This window comes from Callionymus lyra, chromosome 5, assembly GCF_982586985.1.
Source record: "Callionymus lyra chromosome 5, fCalLyr1.hap1.1, whole genome shotgun sequence".
NCBI classification, from domain to species: domain Eukaryota; kingdom Metazoa; phylum Chordata; class Actinopteri; order Syngnathiformes; family Callionymidae; genus Callionymus; species Callionymus lyra.
Window position 1 is genome coordinate 21,846,894 of NC_141822.1, and position 22,693 is coordinate 21,869,586.

The following is a 22,693-nucleotide window of genomic DNA, read 5'->3' on the forward strand; positions in this document are numbered from 1 at the left end:
GTATTCCTTTATTCCAGTGTTGTTGTTTGCAACGTGATAAGGTTGATCTAACCATAATTCTTTTCCTAACAAATTGTAATTTACAAAACATATTGCAGTTAGACAAACCCACCACTTGGGGTCCATCTTCTGTCTCACAAATATAAAGTTTATTTATTATAAATAATGGTGACACGTGCGTATTACTAATCCAGGTCAAAAAGTGATGCAAACATTTGTAAATGGATTCTCAAATTGAACAGGAAAATGCCGAACTTTTTCATAAATGCGGTCCATACATTTTTTTGTTTGTGTTTGATATGTGAGGAATCCAAATATATAAATATATATAATACATGTGAATATTTCTGCTATTTAAGACAATCGAAGAGTGGAAATCACGTCTACAGATTACAAAATGTCTCTGTCAGTAAACATATCTTCTGTGTTGAATAATACGATAAATTAAAAAATTACCTGCAAATATCAGCCAATCACGATTTAGTCAGACCAGGAAGTAGAACAGACAAAATCTTATTTATATAATATTAATTATATTAAAACCAATATATTTTAAATGTTTTGTTTTTTATTTTATGATATAAAGTGTCATTCGATAAATAATTTGCACATTAAAGTTTTATTTTAATACAATCCAAACTTCGGGTGTGACGTCATCAGTGGGCGGCAGCTACACTGTATCATTGCTAGATCTTCATCAACGAAACTACTGTTAGCATCTACTTTCATTGTAACTATAATAATTAAAACTTGTTTGCCCTCGTATTGCCATAAATTTGCGTTGGAACTGTAGCCAAAGTTAACATTTTTTCCTCAGTTTTCAAAATAGAATTCTAAGGTTAGTGAACTTTTTCCAGAAAAATAATTTCACACGTTAAGTTGTTCTCTTTCTCTTGTGGAAGTTTGTTGATGAATTGTTCGTATTTATAACAAGAATAATTGATGTTTGACTTTTTAAGGTTTTTATTTCGCTTCAGAATTACAACATGGCCCCACTTCATGACGGGAACTTAATGTTTCTGAAAAAAATAAAAAAGGTAAAAAATAAATCAGATATTAGCATCAACACTGACCACTGCTCAATGAAGTTAGTAAAGCTAATAATATAACATTAAATAATTATATATACTAAATCAATTGTGTCATATTGAAATCATATTATTTAATTTAAAAAATAAACATCACTTATCTTATCATCTAAGCTTCATAGTATTCATTTTGTTTACTAACGTTTCATCTTTTCATAGGATGGTTATGTACTCGTCAGAAAAAGTGATTTAGATAAACTAACAACCGAAGTGATGCAGCTGAGGGAGTTCCTGCCTAAAGTATTGAACAGAGCCATGCTTGAACTTCTCCGTGATACTCAAGCTACGAAATCAAGTAAGGAAAGCCAAATTACGGTAATAATGACAATAAAAATATTAAATATCCAAATGGCATCATTTGTGCTTGAAGAAAAAGAGCGTGTGACAAAGGAAAAAGAGGGCTTGCAAGCGGAATGTCTCCACCTTCGATCCAGACTGGAAGCCGTGCAAACTGAATGCCAAAAAGAGAGAGAGGTATATCAGATAAATAAGTCTCTTTGTAGCTTTCTTTAAAAAAAAGAAAACTCTATATCCTTTAATGTTTGTGTGTTTTAGGAGAAGCTGCTGTTGCGTCATCAGCTGTGGCAGAGTGCATCAGAGCTGCAGCAGCACGCCGACTTCTGTTCTTATCTAGGATCTTCTGCCTTTGGTCTTCTCTGGAGCAGCTCCACCAAGAGCGACGCAGTGACACTGTGGCTGGTCGATGTGAGGCATCACTCCAGCTGGTGGCTCCTAATTGTGCTGCGACACGTTCAGATGATATTGTGCTGTTTAATGATCACGCAGGGAAAGCTGCCGTCCTTGCTGGCCATCGCCGATCAGACTCTTCAGAGCTTCATCGGGTCCTCGGATGAAGATATAAAAAGTCAAACCGAGGAGTCTCAGGGCCACCAGTTTGTCCTGGCCCTTACCGGAACCATTTCTAGTAAGCGTGCTTTGAATTTAGCTTCACTTAAAATTATTATCTCATAATTAAACATATTACAATGCAAAAAAAAGTTCATGTTTCACTCTTCTCTTCTTCTCAACCTGTCACTCAGACATAGCAGCAGTCTCATGTGGTCGGGAATTCCTCTCCATCTCGGCTGAATTCATTCTGGACACAATAATGAAGCTGCTGGGAAAGATGAAGCCAGGAGTCTTTCCAAAAGTCAAAGTGTACGAGCCTGTTGACTGTGATTATGATGTTTCTTCTTCACAAACATTTGAAATATCTCTGATGTCATGTGTTTGTGCTGCAGGTTGATGCTCAGTACGCTGTACAACGTCAGCATCGGTGTTAAGGGGCTGAAATACATCAGTCAAAATCCAGCACTGCTTCCTGCCATCTCTACTCAGCTGGATGGTAGAAAATAACATGACATTATTATTATTATTATTATTAGTTTTAGCTTTTTTCATGTTTGCTAAGTGGTTAGTGTTGGAGCAGTTCAGCTTGAAGTAATCCTGCGTTCCAGGTTTTCGATGTAGCCATAATTATCTCAAATTAAACACAATTATGTCACACATACAGTATAACAATTACATATTTTTTTGTCATTTTAGAGATTATGATGTGAGTCTGGCAGTAGAGAAAATAATATACCGTAGCACATTATGAGTACATTTCTTCAAATGCAGGTTGAAGACCACAGCTTCTGTTTTTTTTTAAACACACTCTGATCAACCTCCATTATTATCAAATTTGAGTCATCTGGCCAAAATATTCTCCCAATGATGATGACAAAAATATATACATTTATAAAATAATTTGAGGTGTCTATTGACAAGAATCTGCCAATACGTAAGTTTTATGTTTTCTCAGACCTCGTGGCTCTTGACAACTGATTTAATTTGTTGTTAAAGAAAAATATGTCCAAACATCTTCTTTAAAAGCTGCTGGAGTTGACTGTATCCTCTCGTCCTCAGTCTTTGCTGGGATCTTGTCGGATTACAATTTTCCTTTAGTTTAGAGCACATAATGACATAATCTGGTGGCCGTAATTGCAACACAAAAATGAACACTGTTTGTATTTGCATGTTAATGGTAGATACAAATCTAGAGTATTTTGTTTTACACAGAATCTTTCTTTAACTCTCTAATATACACTTTTTTTCACAATATAAACCATGAAATAATTATAATTAAAATAAATACGAGAGCCAACATAAACAAGTTATTTTTTCGTAATAACAGTATCATAAAAAAAAACTAATTTCAATATTTAAGTGTATCGATATTTAACAAGTACCCCTGAAACATATCAGTTAAGATAAGTGTCGTTTAACTACTGTGCACACTTCCATAAGGTATGACTTAACAATCTTTTCGAACCTGTGTGTTTGGAAGACAAAGAGTGGACAGTGTGCCTGCAGTCACTGCGTCTGCTGCAGTCGGTGATGTTGGAGGTGGAACAGCTCATCTCCCAGGACTCGGTGTTGCTTGATCCCGGGCTTCAGCTCCGTCTCCACCGCCTCTGTTCAAGTCCGAAGCCCGGTTTGAGAGAAGCTGCCGTGCAGGCGTTGAAGGACCTTCAAGTGCTCCAGCAGGTAACTTAGTAACTCCACCCTTGTGTCTCACAACATCAAAGTGCTGAAGTATGATTCATCGAATACATAGAAACAAACACATTCACAAATAAACCAATACAAATGAAAGCTTCTATTCGCGTTGACCACTGAAAACTATTTTTAACACAAGATTGTAATTTTTAAAATAACATTTTTTTATTTCATAGTATATTATTTAAAAAAGCTGTAACTTAGACAAACGTACCTGACCAGTGATGTTTTGATGAACCTTCATGAAATAGTTTTCAGAGCCCACTAGATGTCACTCTCTGGTTGAACAGCTCCTCTATTGCAAACTCACTTACCTGCTAGGGGTGTGTACTGGCAAGAATCCGACAATACGACACGAATCATGATACAGGTCAACTACTACTGTAGGAACAAGGATATATCTGTAGTATTTCCCGAGTACATGACTCAATAATGACTTCAATATAGGCAAACATTAGATTTAATAGAAGCTATCAGCTGGATTCTACTGTATCCTCTCGTCCTCAGTCATCGCAGGGATGTCTTTTATTGTTACTTTAATGGTATGGATGTAATGACTGCTGCCATCTAGTGGTTGGAGGTTTAATTGCAACACAAAAATTAACAAACCTTTTGAAAATCACGATTTTAATTTTACATAAAAAAAAATGTATATATACTGTATATTTGATTCTATACAAATTTGATTAAAATATAAATCAGGAAGCATGATAAAAATTAATTATATGATGATCCTTTTTTTTGCTTTTTAATATAAAAACAATGCTGTTGAATATCGATAAGGTTTTGTGAAAAAAACATTTTGGCGTATAAGTGTATCGATATTTTCTAACATCTCTTGTACTTGCTGACCTCTATCAGGAATATATCTTGTGGTGATTGTTTGTGTTTTGCAGGGTTGCAGAAGTGAACAGATTGGCGTCTGAGTTTGTTTTTTTCACGGTTCTCATGTGCTTGTTCCATTTTTTAAGCATTTGACTGTTTGACATGTTGTTTAATAAATAGATTTTTGTCACATTTAGAGTTTGATCATTTCACTTGTTTTCACCAAATCAGCTATGAGAGCTTTATTGTGACTTTTATTGCCATATTGATTGTGATTCCATTACGTTACTGATGCCCAGTGGGGAAAAAAATATTTCACACAATTCACTGTCCATTAAGTCAGGAGGTGTGGCTTCAAAACTAAAACTTGCTATCAAATTTAAAAAGATTTTAATTTATCTTTTTTTTGCGTGTAATTATTGTTATATACAGATAAAGGCATGTCATCTGCAAAATATACCAACTGAAGTGAGTAAGCGTTTATGAGAAATGCTGTTAACAAACCAAAAAGGGTTCATTAAAAAGGACACAGAAAGTTAATTGAACAGCTTTATTAATGTTGGACTTCTCAGAGTTAAGGAGCTTTTCCAGAGAACACATTTCCAACTACAAGACAAGAGTATTTTAAACACAGGAGAGGGAGGAACTTAGATTTGGCACAAAACGGAAGGCCGCTTCACTGATGGTTTCTTTGATGGCATTCACCTTCAGTCTACTTCTCTTTGATTTCAAGGTTTCTTTCAGATTTCAAAAACATAACGACAGTGATGCTAGCATATTCAATGGAGCGCTACAAAGAGTCTAGAGAGAAGAGAGTGAAGCATGGAGGACAGATTTCCTCAGAGCGTGGTGGGCTCGATTAACCCAGCCTGGAGAGCAACAGCCGACATCTACCGCCCGCCCAGCCTTTAAGAAGAGGCGGCGGAGTTGGGCTTGTCATCGCGAGTGACAGGAATGCTGCGCTCGTTGCGGCCGGAATCGGACCCGCCACTGGCCTTCGGCCCGGTCAGGGTCAGCAGACCGTCAGCTGACAGGGAGCAGGTAATTGATGATGGTTCCACACTGGAAGGGAGTCTGTAGCGACGGTGGAATTCACGGGAGACGTAGCCATGATCATCCTGTCGAGGAAAAACAGATTCACAAGGTCATCGGCGTCTTCTCAGTCGAGGTTTACACTTCAAGCTTTGAGCTAGAAATAAGATCATCTTAAATAATGATTCAAGTGCTTTGAGTAAACTGAGTATTTAACTCGGTATGATAACAGTGAGATTCCGTATGAGAAGGTCCACCCATTGATCAGCCGACTGTCAATTAAAACGGCTGCTTTGACATTTCCGGGACTGCCGGAGTAAATTAATGAATCAGGCCCCAAATGCCCTTTTCGTCTGATTACCAGGCCGGCCCTGGTGTCGTACAAAATTGGTGACTCTGGACATCCGCAATGAAACCTCTCTTCATCAACTGTGTCAGTGACCGGTGAAGCGAGACTCTCTTCTGTGGAGGGACGCGTTGGATCTGATTAAACGACTGCAGAAAGTTTGGGTAAATGGCCTGGATACACTTTCATCAACTTATCGATCAGTCCTCTCCAGCTGCAATAGAACACGATCTGGAAAAATGTAACTGATGAATTCTCTTTGACAACATAAAACAAATATTAAACTTTGATAAACTGAGAATAACATTGAGAAATGGGAATAGATCAAGTTGCCTTTGATTGATGAAAAATGAATCGATGCAAGAAGAAAAGAAGCAAAGAAATTAGTTGAAATATTTCTTTAAAATTGATCTGCTGGAGTACTAAGTTAACAGAAGGGAATTGTATTCATCGCTGCATTCTTCAGAATTCTACGATGAGTACATTGTCGGCCAAGAACACCCTTCTTGCACACTTACTTACTTATCTACATTTTATATTGATGGGTTTTGTAGCAAAAATATAAGACCATGTGTTCAAGGTCTGTGAATAAATGCACCTGCTCTCACTGCCGCGGTCGTGTACGATGTTCACAAGATCAGAATATATCAAAGTGAAAGCTTGTAAAAAAAAAATGATAGACAAGGTTTGGGAGGTCAAACTCGGATGAAATAGACACATGGAGAATAGAGAAAGAGGACACCTTGAAGGAAGAATTGAGCTACAGGATAAAACTTAAAACAGAGTTGGTAAAGAAGTTGAAATTCAAGTCAAACCAACATTGAATCCTTTCAATAATTGTATTTATTTGAATGTGGAAATTATTTGAAACGGTTTTAAGTCAAGATTAAGAAGAAAAAAATGTTGGCGATGGTATGCAAAACCAAAAAAATAACTACATTTGTTGTCCTTGTGTTTCCAACTGTCAATTAAAAAGCTACAGATTCTTATTTCAATCATCAGAAGCTCAGTCTCCACCAGAGGACCACAGAGGCGGCCAGCACTCAGGCTGGGGCAGAGCTTGTTAAACCAATGACAAGTGAGTTTTTCTTTGCGACATATAAACATTCTCAATAATCCTGCTGACACAGCTGGGTCAGCATCCGTGAGACTGTCAGCAAGTACGGAGATGCTCGGTGCCGGGAGGCGGGACGAAGCTGCAGATTAGCCAATGGTTGTCTAGTCTCACTGTAGAATATGGGGCTGAATTAGTCCAAAAACTGTTTGTCTTAACTCGATATCAAGATCACTTTTATCTCTCTAGACTCTTTGTAGCGCTTCATTTATTAGGCTAGCATCACTGTTTTACGTTTGTTGAACTCGACTCAAGATCAAAGGTGTTTAGATTAATCATACAAGGATCCAAAATCTTTTAGGAATCTAGGCGCATTTTCATTCTTCGAAAGGGAGCAGAGAATCCCTTTTAGTCTTCTACAGACATTACAATATTACTTGGTACTGATGAAGCATCGTGAAACAGTGTCCTATTGTTTAGAGGTCAGTAGGGGGCAGTCTTAGTTTAAAATAATATACCGTAATAATGGAATCTAAAGGCACACCAAAGAGAAAAAAACAAATCGATTAACGTTTTAATATCTTTCTATATCTGGGTGGAAATAAAATCTTGGTGGAAATGTATTAAAAATATTTCCTCCTGCCCTATTTTTGTATATATTGTTTATTTTTATCTAGAATCCTCTTCTAATTTGGGTTACAACCAATTTCAAAGACGTTGACAGCCACAGAAAATTCCATGTATATATACATAATATAATTTCATTATTACAGAAAACTGTTTTAACCAGAGTTTTAGTTAAATTGGTATTCTAGAGACAGGCCCAACCTAGGAAGAATGTATGTACTTATTTAGCATTTAATAATTACAATCTACTACAGTAGATAAATTAAACAAGTATTCAAGTAGGCTGTGGCTACTCACAGCAGTGAATACTGCGATGAACAGTGTATTTGACTTTGTGTTTATTATTCTGATTGAAAAGTTGTTTGAACCCACCTGTCTCTCTCCGTGCTTGCCTTTGATTTCCACATAGTCATCTGAGATTTTCACGCTGAGCTCATCAGGAGAGAAGTGTTTCACATCCAGGTGGACTGTAAACTTCTCCCGGTCAGATCTCACCTGTGAGAAAACAAAAGATACATTGAAGTGAAAACGTTCATGCAAAACATGCTTTTTAAGGCAATATTTCATTGGAATAAAATTGAAAATAAAGTAAATAATATTAACAGATGTTCTTCTTACCTCAGACAAGCCAGAGTTGGAGTCCATGAAGCCGCGGAACATGGAGTGTCGGTAGAAGGGGCTGACGGTTGATGCGGCGTAGGGGAAGAAGTCGTAGTCAAACATGCCCTCTCCGAAAAATTGATCAAAGAGTCGGGCAGGGTAGACGGAGCCGAAGGCGCGTCTGAACCAAGGGTGCTGAATGGCGATATCCATAGTGGCGAAGAGAAGTCGGATCAGGCTCAGCTCTAGCTTGGTTCTGTTCAAGTGTTGCGAAAATACCTGCTCTGGTCTAGTCGACTACTGGGACGAAGGCAGGACAGAGAGACCAGAGAGATGCTCAAATACAGAGAGTGAGTAGAGGTCTAGGGTGTTTGTGATCTGCCCCACTGTCACATCCTCTTTATATATCTGTGGGCCAGAAAGAGAGGCTTTACCCGCTATCCCCGTGGAATGACATTATCTCATGCTGCGTTGGGCCCAGTCAGCAGATTTGGGGTTCAGGGATAAAACAGGGGACTGTATTTTGTGGCTAGACAGGGTCTGGTCTTTGGTCAGAGTCAGTGCCACCCACAAACCAGACACCCGGGGCTGCCAAAACAAACAGCCCTGGTCGGGATGAGTAGAGGAGAAGACAATGCTGCCAGATACCGATGGTTATACATCAAATACAAGGAACTCTATTCAACCTGTTCTCCATTTATATAATATTCAATTATTCTTTTGCTATTGCTATTAAGAATTATTGTCAACTATACCAAAATTGTGGACATTTTTTCACTTTCTATGCAGGTTTTTTTATGGTCAATAAGGGTAGAAGTGGTTCAGGAAAGGTCTTAGATAATGGTAAAAGTGTAGAAAGCCCAGCTAGAGAATCTCAAGGATCTGGATGTTGTGGGTCTGCCATGACTGATATGCTTGTGCAACAGTTGTGAGGATGTGGATAGGGTCCTAATGGACTGGAAGACTGGAGTGGTGGTGGTCACCACAACGTCTTTCTAGGAGTTCTGCAGATGTAGATCTGTTCGATTGTCAAATTTCTAGAGGAACGGTGTGGTTTTTTTGGCTGATCTTGGGATAATGGACCAGCTCCAAGCAGGATCTTCCAAGGTTCATCCCAGTCTGTTCAACCGGTTAACATATGTTTTGTGAACTTGGAGACTGCATTTGTCTGTATTCCTCTTGTTAAACTTAAGAGCAGATTTTCCAAACTCAATCACACAAGGAGCTGAAATCTTTTTAAAGTTGAAGGTTGGACCAAATATATCTAACATGAAGTAGGCTCAATTTAGTTGAATCATCTTTGTATTTGTTCGCCTTTCACCAAGAGAAATAACATTTTTACTCTTACTGTTGACATCTATAAATGTAATCCCTTATCTCAAACAGCCTTGATAGGTCACCATATCAACATCACCATTGATCCACATTGATTTTGAGACAACAATCTAGTGGGCCACATGAAATGCCATGGCTGATGCCAGCCAGACTGGACCCCCATGGCATGAGTTTGCCACATGTACTGTAGAGGGTACTCTGTGATCTTAACTCAATATTGCCCTATTATATTTTTCTTTGCGATTTCTTTTAATGACTTCACATCGACGTAAAGAAAATCTATACCTTCTTCTAATTTATAAATGACAGTCATGTGACAGATGTCATGAAAACACAGACTGGACAATAACTTAACCAATATGTTCTTCTTTTTAATAAAGACATTCAGATGATTTTGATTTCCTATACATAAAGCAGATCTAATGCTCACTGTTCTCGTACCATCCTTACTTCCTTCTACATACACAGATGGTATTCAGACAGGCCTTACATTTGCAGAGTTAAAAAGTAAGTAATGACAGCGTGGAGGGCACTTCTCATATCTGCTGTTGGCAAATGAATTTAATCCGGCAGGGCTTTGGCCAGTCAGAGCAGGGGCTTAGCTGTTTCATGCACCCACGGGCCAAGAGCAACTGTCCGCCGCTGCCAGACTGAGGCCGCCTTAGGGCCAATGGCTGCGGGTTGTTGAGGTTCGGCTCTCCTAGCGTAGTGGATATAGATGTGGTCAGACTAGTCGGCATTCAGTCAAGTCAGCACTTTGTTTTTTTGGAGTTTCTCGAACAATGGCTGACGCATGCGCATCTCTGTTACCCGTGTTCTGAAAGGCGGTTTGGCCCTAACCCACCTCGGATATCGAGGGTACATACCTGGTGTTTTATTAAATATGCCTTAACTTATAGAGTTCAAAAGAGAACCATAGTTCTAGTAAAGTCAATGTACTAGCACAGGACTATAACAACTATTGACTTAGAGTGTGTAGAGTTATGTTCTTGATTTTTTGTCACCCAAAAATGTAAAAAGAATTGCATATTATAATTCTAGATTTCAAACAAGTTACTTTGGTCCCAAATGTTACTGGTAATAATTAGAAAAACATATGTTTTATCATCTAAACCCCTACGAATGGGTTTATAAGAAACTTTTCTTGTTCAGAATGAATTGAAAGTTATGACTATAATGACCATCACCATCTTTTACTAGAAAAATCCTTCGTTCTGCAAATATTTGAGTGTGATACAACACAAGCACAAAAGTAGTCAGTAGTCTTGACAGTCGTCTTCATGCTGGTTCTGGTCTTAAATACCATCGTCATCTCTTGAAAACTATTTCCACCTCAAGACCGTAGAAATATGGTGCTTCATTAAAGGTGTCTTCTGTAGGTGCTGTCAGTAGGTGGCGCCCTCGAATTAATGGTGATGTTAGGTTTCAATTGAATTGCTGTTCAAAACAATAGAGAGCAGAGAGTGACCTCTAGTGGTCTCTGAAAAGAATACACTTCTTAATGAAGCCTCATCAACTCATCACAGTGTTCTAAAGAAAAATGATCTGAAGACTGAAGTGGGTCACACTCATCCACTTAAGCAGAACTTCATCTTGAGTTTACATAACGCTGGAAGAACACTTGACAATACTCAGGTAGCTGTACAGGTTTGTTGAAGTGGAGAAGGCTGACCCGCTGTAGCAAACGTTAATTTAAATTTCCATCAACACAGGAAAAAAAAAAAGTTAAACGATTCAAATTTTTGAATCTTACACCGTGAAAAGTGAATGTTATATATGTTTAAAATACTTGAGCATGTTTTATATTTAGACAAAAGGGATAATGCGTGAAACTAACTCATTTTAAACATCATATAACAAATATTTTGAAAATAATTCATTTCTTTACTTTATACCAAAGCCAACACTCCACTTACTGGCAACTGGACCAGCTCTGCTACAGAAGTGAATCCACAGCAGAAGAGGGGGGGGGGGGGGGGTGGGGGGGGGGGGCACAAGGTTCCGATTCACATTTCAAAGGGTTCTTGTTTCTGCATTAGATATTCTCACTGTATTTGAGTGAGAATAACTTACCCCAAGGCACAGAAGTTGAAAGTACCCTATAGGTTTGTACAGGAGAGGTTTTTTATTTATAACTTTGTAATATAACTTTTACAATCAAACAATGAAATATATTGATCATTTGATCTCTCTTTTTTGTGTCAAAAAAATAATCCCCAGTTAAATATTTTTACCATTTATTTAAGTCAATTTGACACTCTATTTATTGACAAGCAAAAGAAAGACGTGCTATTTGATTAGTAGAACATGAGTTTTATGATTACAACCCTCTTGTCTCCGTATTCTTACCCGGATATCAATGGAGCTGAAGGACGATACGTCAATGGAAGAGGATTTGATGATGTTTATAATAATGATGATGATGATGACAAGGATGATGATGAAGATAATGATGACAAGGATGATGATGATTATTAAGATGAATATGATGATGACAATGACGACGATGATAACAACGACAGCGACGAGGATGATGAAGATGAATGAGTCGATGATAACAATGACAATGAAGATGATCAACATTTGTAAACAACATTTTTATGGTGATGAGGATGACAAAGATGATGATGTTTATAATAATGATGTTGATGATGATGAGGACCAAAAATATGATGATGATGATGATGATGAAGTTTATAATAATGATGATAATGACAAGGATGATGATGAAGTTTATAATAATGATAGTAATGATGATGATGATGATAGTGATGACGACGACAATTACAGAGATGAGGATGATGAAGCTAAATGAGTCGATGATAACAACGACAATGATGATGATGATCAACATATTGTAAACAACATTGGGTTTATTTATGTTGATGATGATGATAAAGATGATGATGATGACGAGGATGATGATGATGAAGGTGGCTACGTTTCAGATCTGGACATAGGCAACATGGCTTCCCTAACCAGGTGTTAAAATCTAGATTACTTCTCAACTGCTGTGCCTTGGGTTAAGTTGTTCTCACACATTTGCAGTGAGAATAATGAATACACATGTGAGAATCATTCAAATAATGGGCTGGTGAAGCTTCAGGAAGAAATGTCCACAACATGGCACTCTGCTCTTCAATCAAAAAAAAGACAGTGCTTCATGAAACTTCATCAGAACCATAATGATTTTAAAAAACAATCTTCATAATTTCTCGTAGATCATCATCAATATCATGGTCCATGAAGATTCCTCCCTATCCTCCTCAGCTAGTCCGTCCATCACCATGGCAGCAAGAAGCGCTGACGTATTCCTCCTCACCACAGTCTCACTGTCCTCACTTACTTCTCTGATGCTCCTGACCTCCTCGCACAGAACCACACTTGCTCTCCAGAGAAACACCTAAATGTCTTCCTATTCACTGACTTTGTCAAGAGTGGACAGGTCTTCAAGTGGTCTTCTAGTGGCAGCTCGTGTGCCCACACACACACCCACACACAAGAACACATGTACACAGTCAAACAATGAGACAGTATCCTAAGTTTGCCAGCTTTCAATGTTGAAAGTAAAGCTGAACATTTATAAAATACACTTCAGGTTTTTGACATGATAGATCATTTTAATTTAGATACATTCACCAAACACAGCCACAGCAACACTGCCGCACCACAAACTAATTGCCAAACTAGTTTCAGTTGTGTCAGCAGTTACTATGGCAACCAAGCCAAATCATTTTGGGAGCTAACCAGAGAGTTCTAAGATGTCAAAGATGAGTAGATCCTGCCAAATTAAAAGTCCTTGGATAGAGAAACATATTTCCATACAAGAGAAACTGAAGTATTATTGGTCACTTGAAGTTCAACCTCGAGGTGTAACGTTATGAAATATCTATAAAACTATCGTGTGATCAATGTCTGATGTGGATCTCCACAAGTAACGCTGAGATCCTGGTAATAACAGGCAACATCCGGCTCATCTGACAACAATTCTTAAACAACTACCTGCACTTTATTAGACGACACAATTTATCCCACAACACATTGCGAAAAATAAAAAGAAAACCTGAAGAGTTTAGCAAGTCTGGCCCGATGTACACTGTGTTGAAATTTTAAAACTGTAACCAGAACTTTGTGAGGCCTCAGCAAATAAAATAGGAAAGATGAAAATCTATTTTCAAAGTAAATAAACATGTAAAAGAGTTAAAGAAAGAGCTAAAAAAAATTATGGATTATTATATAAGCAGTTAAATAAACCTTCACATCTGCATGGAAACGCAATTTATCAATGTATTAACATGTATCAAACATACTTAAAAAGTGATGACAAATTAAAAAGTAATATAGTTAAAAAAGCGAAATAGTGACCACTATGTCAATCCATTACTGTCCGTTAATGATTTGTATTAATGTAAGAATGTGTGTGTAAGTGAGTGACAGGAGAACTAGGTTTCAAATATGCCTGAAAAGAAAAAAAACATTTATGAGCGGATCTAATCTGATTGATCAAATGTGACTAATTGGTGTTCGGTTGTACAAAACAGGTGTTGTGATCATTTAATAGTCAGTAAATAAAGACAGATGTCGCACCTTTGGTGTTGAACTAATGAGGACCCGGAAACGTTTAGCTCAGTAAACCCCCGTTTTATTCTCATCTGGAACGACACCACACTGCCGCATCACAAACTAATTGCCAAACCCGTTTCAAAAGCTGTGGGTTGACAAAGGATTTGTGCAACCTGTGATGTCCAAATTTATATATTCACACACAAAAGCAGAAGCAGAAATCATGGTGTGGGTGTACGTGGGCTGCAAACAGTCAAGATCTCCCTCCTGGCTAATCATGCAGAATTCTTATCGTCCACTGTGTTTGAAAAGAGATAAAACGGCCAAAAAAGTATATGGTCTGTAAGTTGCACTGGCAGTGATCTTCAAGTAAAGTCCCGAAGGGTCCAGTTACAATGCTGCAAACCTTAAGAAAGGGTGTTGGTTTGCTGGGAGGACCTTAAATTCTTCAAATAAAAGTGTTGAAGTCTTGAAAACTAACTTCAAGGTTATTCAAAATAGAACAACGATCCACAAATGAAAAGGAATCACTCTGACAAAAGAATTAATTTAAAATATATATTTTATTACCTAAATATGCTAATTGTATAAAAACATTTTTTATTGTTAAACATATAGTATGAGAAAATGGAATCATTTTTCCTTTTAGTGTGGTTTTACTTAGGTTTAACACTTCCTGTTTTCTCCTTCTGTCTCCCAATGAACTTGACTGATGGCTCACGGCTGGAACTGATCAATCAATCACCTACTTATACGTATCTTTACCAGTGTTCCTGACCAATGACCAATTTGTTAAGGGTCTTCCTCTTGTATCATGCCCAACCCCAACTTGTCATACATGACAACTTAATTCTGAACCAGAAAAAGAACAAATACATGAGTATAGGTTTCAGTTGCATGTGAAAAGAAATAATAGTAAATACATTTTTCATTATTTTACGACTAATAAATAGATATCAATTGAGAAGAACAGTTCTTGTTTTTAATTTATGGTTGATCCTTTTGGTCTAAATTTTCTGGTACCATTGGTTTACGTCGACAGGATTAACCCTTCATCTTCTCTAACATCTGGAAGACGAGGGGAGGAACGTCAAATCTTCTTTGCTCCGGCTGCTGCTCCCACAACAAGAAAAGTGTGTGTGTGGGGATGACTGCTATTGTCTCGTACATTATATACGGGGCTGTACGTTCCTCCCATTGTCGTCTGAAACACACAGTCGCCCTCAGCTGTTTCAGGTCATCATAATAGAAGTATTTCTGTCGGAAGGAAGATTAGACGGAAAATGTGTTAGTTAAACACAAGAGTCAATAAAACAAAATAAAGGATAGATTTTGGCGGAACGTCAAAACATGTTAACAAGGATTTCCTTTAGTTTTTTTTTTGCATGTTTGTGCATGTGTGTGTTCTTGTGTGTGTGTGTGTGTGTTGGCGGCTGATTTGCAATGCTGAGAGGACTAAGTGGGTGGACGAGGAGGAGGGATGAGTGAGAGACTGGCAGAAGAGGGAGAGAAAGATGGAAAGAGAAAACTGACTCGAGAGAGAGAGAGAGAGAGAGAGAGAGAGAGAGAAATGAATTGCAGTCCAAACCAGTTGAGAGTCGCACAGAGTTTCCAGTATTTATACACACACACACACACACACACACACACACACACATGCTCACACACACACTTGCATGCAAACATTGTAGTGGTCTGCCCACGTAGGGCTAGAGGTGAAAATAATTCCTCCCACTGTAATTACCTCTCCCCTTTCTGTTTCTCTCAATCCTTCTCTCGCCGACAAAAACATGGAAGCCCACCTACACCACACAAAACCCTTTTTTTTTGTCTTTTCAAAAGGCAGTTTATACTTGTGAAGGTGTGAAGTGAAATTCTTTTAAAGTCAGCGGCTCAGGACATTTTCGACATTAGAAGAAGACGGGTCAACATAGTGTAGCGAAGGAAGTTTGTCTAGCCTGACTCAGAGTGTAACCGATGTTTTACTTCGGCACTTATTGATGAAACTATTTTATTATCTTTTTGGAATATAAACTCTAAAAACAACATTGCCCGTGGCTGGACCGGAGACAAGGGTGTGAAGGTTAACGCCTGCCTGGTTTCCACGATAGTCCGAAAGAACAACACGGATCTGCTCTCTCATGGACCAATCATCTGTGAGAGGAATTAGAAAGGTTACGTGATCTGGGGCTTGGACACCAGTCAAGGGGTGGAAGCCTTGGCAGGCGAATCCCTGGATTTGTAAAGACCTCTTGGAAAACTGAATGTCATTTTTCTGGCCAGGAATCGGCTCAACTGTCGTGTTGATAAAAGCTATAGGTCGGGCTCTAGAACCGAACCAACTTCAGAGGGTTTGGACGGTATTTCTCTTAGAACCTGTGGGACAGAGAACTGGGAAATGCTCCTTCTTGTCAATCAATCATTTTGGGACGATGGACGGAGGAAAGTCCAGGATGGAATGAACCACCAGGACACCAATTGATGCAATTAAAAGATTTGGTAATTGAGATAATTAATCTGATCTTTGCACCATCATTGTTGTGTTCAACACTATTAAAAATATATATATATATTTATGTTGAAGATTTTTTTAATTTTTTCCATGTTTAGTGTTGCACAACTGTATCTAAACAAATTCCAAATTGGTGGAACCCTTCACTGATAGTGTCAATAAAAATAATTCTAATTCTTACTTGTAACATCAATTAAACTGAAACACTAAAGAAAACATTCAACAGCATTTTTATGCACTCTTTAACGTGTTTTTTGAAGTGTAAATACCTCCATTTATGTATCTATAAGATTGAATAGCCACATCATATTCATCATTTCACCACGGGGGAACAAGATACACCTAGCTGTGCAGTGTGAACTTTCCCGATCTCCTTTGATTCTCCCATTGACAAGTGAAGGCAGAATCCTCGTGAATTATTAAGGGATGAGTTCCCGGCTAATTTGGGTGTCTTTGATCAACCTTGTGACACACTGCCAACTTCTCTCACATTTCTAAAGCTGTACCGTACGTTCACTCCTGTTCGCCGAGTACATTTCGAATGGCTGTGTGTCACGTCTGCTTTGGCCTCAAACAAACTCCAACTTATTTTAGTCTTTCACTGGAAGCTGATCATAGGGGGAAAATCTGAAAAGTGCAGAGGTTTTGAATTGTTCATTGTTAATGAATTTTGCAGGGTTTCAAGCCTCATTTGTATCTGCAGTGACCGATGTATGAATTATGGATGTTGGAAACTTATCACTGCTATTTCAGACAGAAACAAACAAGAACTTGTGTAATAAAGTACAAGCTATGTAATCTGCAACGCTGAATAAATGTTAACTGAAATCACAACCTTCAAAAATCTTTTCTTCTCAATTGCCCATCTTTATAAGAAACACAATGCAGTCCTTTGTCTCTGTACCATGCAAATCTGCATTAGAGGATTGAGTGTTGAAGCAACTCGTTTTACATATTAGTCTGTTCAGAAGTTGTAAATCTTGTGTCGAACTGAAGGAGGTTTAGACCAATTCTAATTTGAAAAACTGACACCAAAGGACTGATACCACTATTAAAAGTGATAGTTCACTCAAAATTCAAACTCTCATTTTTTAATCAGGGTTGGGATTAATAACAGATGAGTCAGTTCCTTTTTTAGAGTTATAGCAAAATGTATGTTCATTTTTAAGTAGCTACTGGAGCTCTGGTGTTTCCGGATAATTACTCTTGTCGAGGCTTCATTATAAGATGGCTGTTACAGCACCTTGGAGGTTTTTTTTTTCTTTTAAGTTTGTCATTTCTGGATTGAGATGAATCTGAGTTCAAGTCGCTTCATTAAAATGAACATACATTTTTGCCTTTAAGTCTAAAAATAATCCCAACCATAAATCGAAACGAGGGTGAGTAGAAAATGAGTGAAGTTTGAATTTTGTGTGAATTATCACTTTGGCCTTCGTTGTTTTTACTTTTCTCAAATGTGGCCCTCACCCCTTGCAATGGTGGATAAACCAAGCCTACCTGTGCCCGAACTGCTCTCATTCTAAAGAGTGAATCAGCATCTAAATAAACATGGTTTCATCAGGTTATTTAAGGGTGGTTTCATAACCTACTATGTCTGGTGCCCCTCTTTGTGTCATTGGGGAAGCTCTGGTCTCAGCTCCAGAAAGATGATGGAGAGTGTGTTCAACCATTAGCAGTTCACATGCTTCACAGGAATCAAAATCAAAATAGCTTACATCATCAGCCTTGCTTCATGGTGGAGTTCAGCATGGATTCAGAACCCTCGTTATGAAAGTGGGATTTAAGAATCTCTTCATGCTGTTTGACACCAGTGCTAAAGGGAGCATGTAAAGATCCAGGAGGCACAATTCTGGACTCGCTTCTGACAACCATCACTGAGCGAGGACGAGCACCACCTCGACCCAGGCATCTGATAAGCTTTAGGGAGGCGACGTATTTATCAAATTGGGCCTTCGGGACGCTTATGATCTGGTCGGAATAAGCGAAAGAGTGAGAGACTGGCTGGACTGTTTGGAGCGGTTCCGTCTCAGCGGACCTCTATAGATGGTAAGTCGCATCCCTGTGAATTCCTTGTGCCTGCAGAAAGTAATTATGATGTGGCTGATCATAGACAGATAGCAGTTCACCTAGCACGAGCAGAATGGAGAAGTGGCTAGTAAACAAAATGAAGATATGTCTGATTTACTTCTCACTTTGAGATTTGTTGACCAAATATAAAGAGCAAAACAAATACATTTGATTATTATTATTTCTTATTGAGGACTTCTGTTTACCTTCACTGACCAGATTAGCCTTCTCTTCTGTCCACTGGCTACTAACTTCAAACCAAACAGAAACTCAAAGAAAGATTTTCTGTCAAACATTGAACAACCCTTTCCTTGTCCAACCAATTCCCTAATGATATGTTGCCTTTTTAGCGTCACCTGGGATATTTAACTAATATATTGTAATTGTATTGTATATTTTCAAAGTCCAGCCTGTTGGCCGATCAATCCCCCTACTACCATATCCTGTTTAGCACTAACTTAATATAAATAGCTAAATGTTGCCTCGTGTTGTTCTCCAAATAGTTCTTGACAAATATATTTTTCTGTCCATTCATTGTTAAATCTCCTTTTATGTGTCAACTATACGCTCATGATGCTTTACCTAAACTGGAGCTCCTACACTTAATGTAAACAAGGATCCTTGGCAGAAAGTAATGCAAAATGTTGCATATTACAAGTCGAAATGAATTAAGTTAAAAATCCCAGGTCTACACAGTAATCAGCCACCATTGTTTTCTTTCCTGCAGGAAGGGATCAATGTAGTTAGCCTTAGTCCTGTTAACGCCTCCTTCCCTTAAACAAACCCTCTCCTACTTTGTCTTCCAACCAGGCAATTGATGACCATCTTGCTCACACCATCCGCAGAATCCTGCGATGAGAAAGATTTGTCAGGGATAATAATGCTTGCTTGACTGGGAGGGTTAGTGCCCTTAGGAGAGGTCCTAGACCCTGCACTTCTGCTTGGTTTTCTTAGTATACTGAGATGAATGGTGCGTCTTCAGGAAAGAGAAGTCTCAATTTCTACCTCTGACGCCATCACCAATCCCACATCATCGTTACCAGACGTGTTTTCAGTTTCCTATGTGTTCAGCATGACGGTCTATTCAACCCATCACCAAGTCGAAACCTGAAATGATGACCTTGCCGCCACCTTGTCTGTTGAAAGCCAATTGTTTTCTTGGTTCTTCTTGTACCTCCTGCAAAGAAGCAACAGTATACAAAACAACCAAAACAAAACACAGTAAAATAAATACATAAAGAAATAGTGGAAGAGTTACAAAAACATAAAGTGACTGAAAAACAACTGATGTGCAGCAACAACACATCTGTATGAATGAGACTCTGCTGCAGGCACAACCTTGTTGTAAAGATGAATGGCATGAGGTAGAAAGGATTTCATATGAATTATTCTTTTCCTCAGATGATCTAAAGCTACCACTCCTTTTGTGCGTTGATGATCTTGAAATAGCAAACCCACTCGGAAAACCACAGAAAATCCACAAACTGTGTTAGGTCTACTGGGTATTTGCTGATCTGCCTTGTAAATGTAGATGATCATTGTGTTTGCTTCAGTCAGCAGCATTACATGGGGTGTCTGACGTTCAAAGCTACGACTATGAAAGGCTTTTGTTTTGCACTGTTCCGACACATCCAAACTATTGACAGACTTGGTGTACCGAGCTCTTGTCAAAGAAGAAGCATCAGGAGGGAGTAAGTGTTTTAGAGCCGAACATAGATTCTTACCACAGGATTCACCAACATGTTGCTCACAAAGGAACCAAAAGAGTTGCCTCCAGGCGTGTTCTTGAAATAAATCGTTTGGTTTTAATCATCTTGTGATGTCGGATTTGATTTTTCTTATCTAGTAAGATCATTTAAAATTGTTGTAAAGAACCCATGAGGCTGAAGTGAATGTCATTTAGCATTTATTATACGGAGGGAGCATTTAAATAGACGTTAAACATAGCACAACGACGATGTTGACAGAGCTCATAGCTTTCCAAAAAATCTTCATGGTTAAGAGCATGAGTGGTGAAGATTTACAATGTAAATGTAATTTTGCCTTTTTGTTAGTTCAGTGTATCTTCTAATTAAAAGCAACATAAATATAAAATAAATGTTAAATTGAAAATGGAAATTTTATTTCCAGTTTATTCAGTAACTTGTCGGCATGGCGTAAAATACTTGCCACGTAACGTATGCTTTACAAATGTCTCTTGTAAGAGCTTTAATAAAATAAAAATAAAATTGATGGTTGGATGTAGATAACTAAAAGAACCAGTAGATTCATGTCATTAGAAAAAAGAAGAGGAAATTCATTACAACAATCGCTTCATTAAATTTTATTTTCGGTCAAACCTCATATTGCAAGACGAAGGAAAAAAAAGACCTTCTATTTTGTAGATGCTAAAATAATGCCATGAAGAAGCATCAAGGGTTAAAAAAAATTGATTTTAACATTTTTAACAGGCTATGCAGTGAAAGCTCTCTTCAACAGGCGGGTGTGCAAAACAAATATGGTGGAGCCATCTATTGCAGATGTCACAGTGAAGCTAGAAAAAAATATAAAAAAGCCTTTGAATGATTGTGTTGGTGTTTTTTGTTGTACTCTAATAGATTATCGACAAACAAAATAAAATAAGCAGAAAGAAAACGTTCACCATGTAAGAAGTGGTTGCACATGACAGGGGCGGAGGAATAAAGAAAGAATATCACATCTTAAATAATTAAATAATAGTATTACCAGAATATAAACGTATATATATCAATATATATTAAAAAAAATGTTTCCGACAATTACCAATAATTTAATGGGTTGTCATATCTTGTACCAATTTCATAATTCCATAGGTATGTTGAACCTGTAGAGCATGATTTAATTGTTTTTTATAATTATGTCTGCAAACAAAAATCCAAGTTGAAAAAAAAAAAGCATTATATTATATAAGTATTACAAAGACCTTTAAAACAAGGTGTTTCGGTCAAATTAATTGTGAAAATGTATTTAAAGGTTCAAAACGATATTAAGGTAAATCCTTTTTTGATGTTGCATAGGCTTGTAGACAGACCTTTGGTTGGAAAAAAAAATAGATAAATGTTGACGGTGAGCTTCCAAATTGCATAAGAATAAGATACAATTAACCCTCCCGTAAACCACGACATGTCAAACACCAATTGTCTGCAAGTCCTCCATCAGTTCAATCCGACAGTACAAATCCCAGGATCAACATAATTAAATCCAGAAATAGAGAGTCAGAAATAAGCTTGAAAAACAAACTTGTCGACATCCTGTTATCTGCACCACAACACGAACCAGCAGCTCCTGCACCTTCCGCGCAAAGTAGACAGAGGTTAAATCCATACGAGGGGAAACAAAACATCTGCTGTTTATTCGACTCCCACTCATTGCAAAAGAGGAGAATCTACCTCTGCACGAGGAAGCGATGTAGACCAGTGGTATTAACATACGCGCTGAGCCCTTGACAATGCAACGCAAACACGTTAAAACTAAAACATACCGTAGATTATGTAAGCAAGGCGAGCCAGAAAAACTCACTAGTCACCTAGTTTGCTACGAAATCTCTGCCATGTTGACAACTAAAAATTCATGTTACTAGTTCAGTAGTGAGGTTTAAAATGCTTACTGGTTAAGGCCAACATGCTCACTAGTTAACCAGATCAAGCCTTTCTTAAGTTATTAGTTGACAAGGAAAATTGAAGATAAAGTTAACAGTAGTAACGGTTACTAACATCTACTAGTTTACAAGGGAACTGTTCACACGTTTACTGTAAAACATCACAGCTCCATTTATTATTTTAATCTCTATTTGGTTTTAAACTAAGTTTTGTGTTTCAAATTAATTTTTTATGTTGTCACATTGATTAAACTTGCTTGATTAAGTTATTAATTGAAAAAATAATGTAATAAAAAAGGTAAAAGTGAAGCTCTGACAGCTCCAGCAAAACACTACCTTCTCCTTCACATCTGAGTTAAACACACTTTTTTCAGTTCAATTAATATTCTGAAATCTCCAAAATACACTAATAATTTAATTAGCCTCTTGGAGATCAAAGTTGTGTTCATAAATGAGTTTTATTTTAGGTCACCGTGACTGAGATTAT

The 22,693-nt window shown here is 37.8% G+C and overlaps 2 protein-coding genes across 3 annotated transcripts; one reads left to right on the forward strand and one right to left on the reverse strand.

Moving 5' to 3' along the window:
* Positions 1-707: 707 nt before the first annotated feature.
* Positions 708-4,646, forward strand: hsf2bp (heat shock transcription factor 2 binding protein). Of its 2 annotated transcripts, XM_087792545.1 has the most exons (10): positions 708-838; positions 978-1,037; positions 1,248-1,383; positions 1,459-1,562; positions 1,644-1,793; positions 1,875-2,013; positions 2,129-2,246; positions 2,330-2,433; positions 3,418-3,617; positions 4,526-4,646. In XM_087792545.1, the coding sequence occupies exons 2-10, from the start codon at positions 987-989 to the stop codon at positions 4,553-4,555; spliced, it is 1,032 nt and encodes a 343-aa protein (XP_087648671.1). In that variant the 5' UTR covers positions 708-838; positions 978-986; the 3' UTR covers positions 4,556-4,646. The 2 variants fall into 2 exon arrangements, with proteins under 2 accessions (XP_087648671.1, XP_087648672.1); XM_087792546.1 differs by lacking the exon at positions 978-1,037.
* A 716-nt stretch (positions 4,647-5,362) lies between these two features.
* Positions 5,363-8,326, reverse strand: cryaa (crystallin, alpha A). Its single transcript, XM_087792548.1, has 3 exons — positions 8,132-8,326; positions 7,886-8,008; positions 5,363-5,572 (listed from the first exon to the last, which is right to left on the reverse strand). The coding sequence occupies exons 1-3, from the start codon at positions 8,324-8,326 to the stop codon at positions 5,363-5,365; spliced, it is 528 nt and encodes a 175-aa protein (XP_087648674.1).
* Between the last annotated feature and the right edge of the window lie 14,367 nt (positions 8,327-22,693).

Excerpts from the sequence above, each read along its gene's own strand:
- hsf2bp (XM_087792545.1), top strand. The coding sequence starts at position 987 with ATGGCCCCACTTCATGACGGGAACTTAATGTTTCTGAAAAAAATAAAA. Across the intron at positions 1,563-1,643 it reads AATGCCAAAAAGAGAGAGAG|GAGAAGCTGCTGTTGCGTCA; the intron begins GTATATCAGATA and ends TGTGTGTTTTAG. Across the intron at positions 2,247-2,329 it reads GTCTTTCCAAAAGTCAAAGT|GTTGATGCTCAGTACGCTGT; the intron begins GTACGAGCCTGT and ends TTTGTGCTGCAG.
- cryaa (XM_087792548.1), bottom strand. The coding sequence starts at position 8,326 with ATGGATATCGCCATTCAGCACCCTTGGTTCAGACGCGCCTTCGGCTCC. Across the intron at positions 8,009-8,131 it reads CCAACTCTGGCTTGTCTGAG|GTGAGATCTGACCGGGAGAA; the intron begins GTAAGAAGAACA and ends GTTTTCTCACAG. Across the intron at positions 5,573-7,885 it reads GCAAGCACGGAGAGAGACAG|GATGATCATGGCTACGTCTC; the intron begins GTGGGTTCAAAC and ends TTTCCTCGACAG.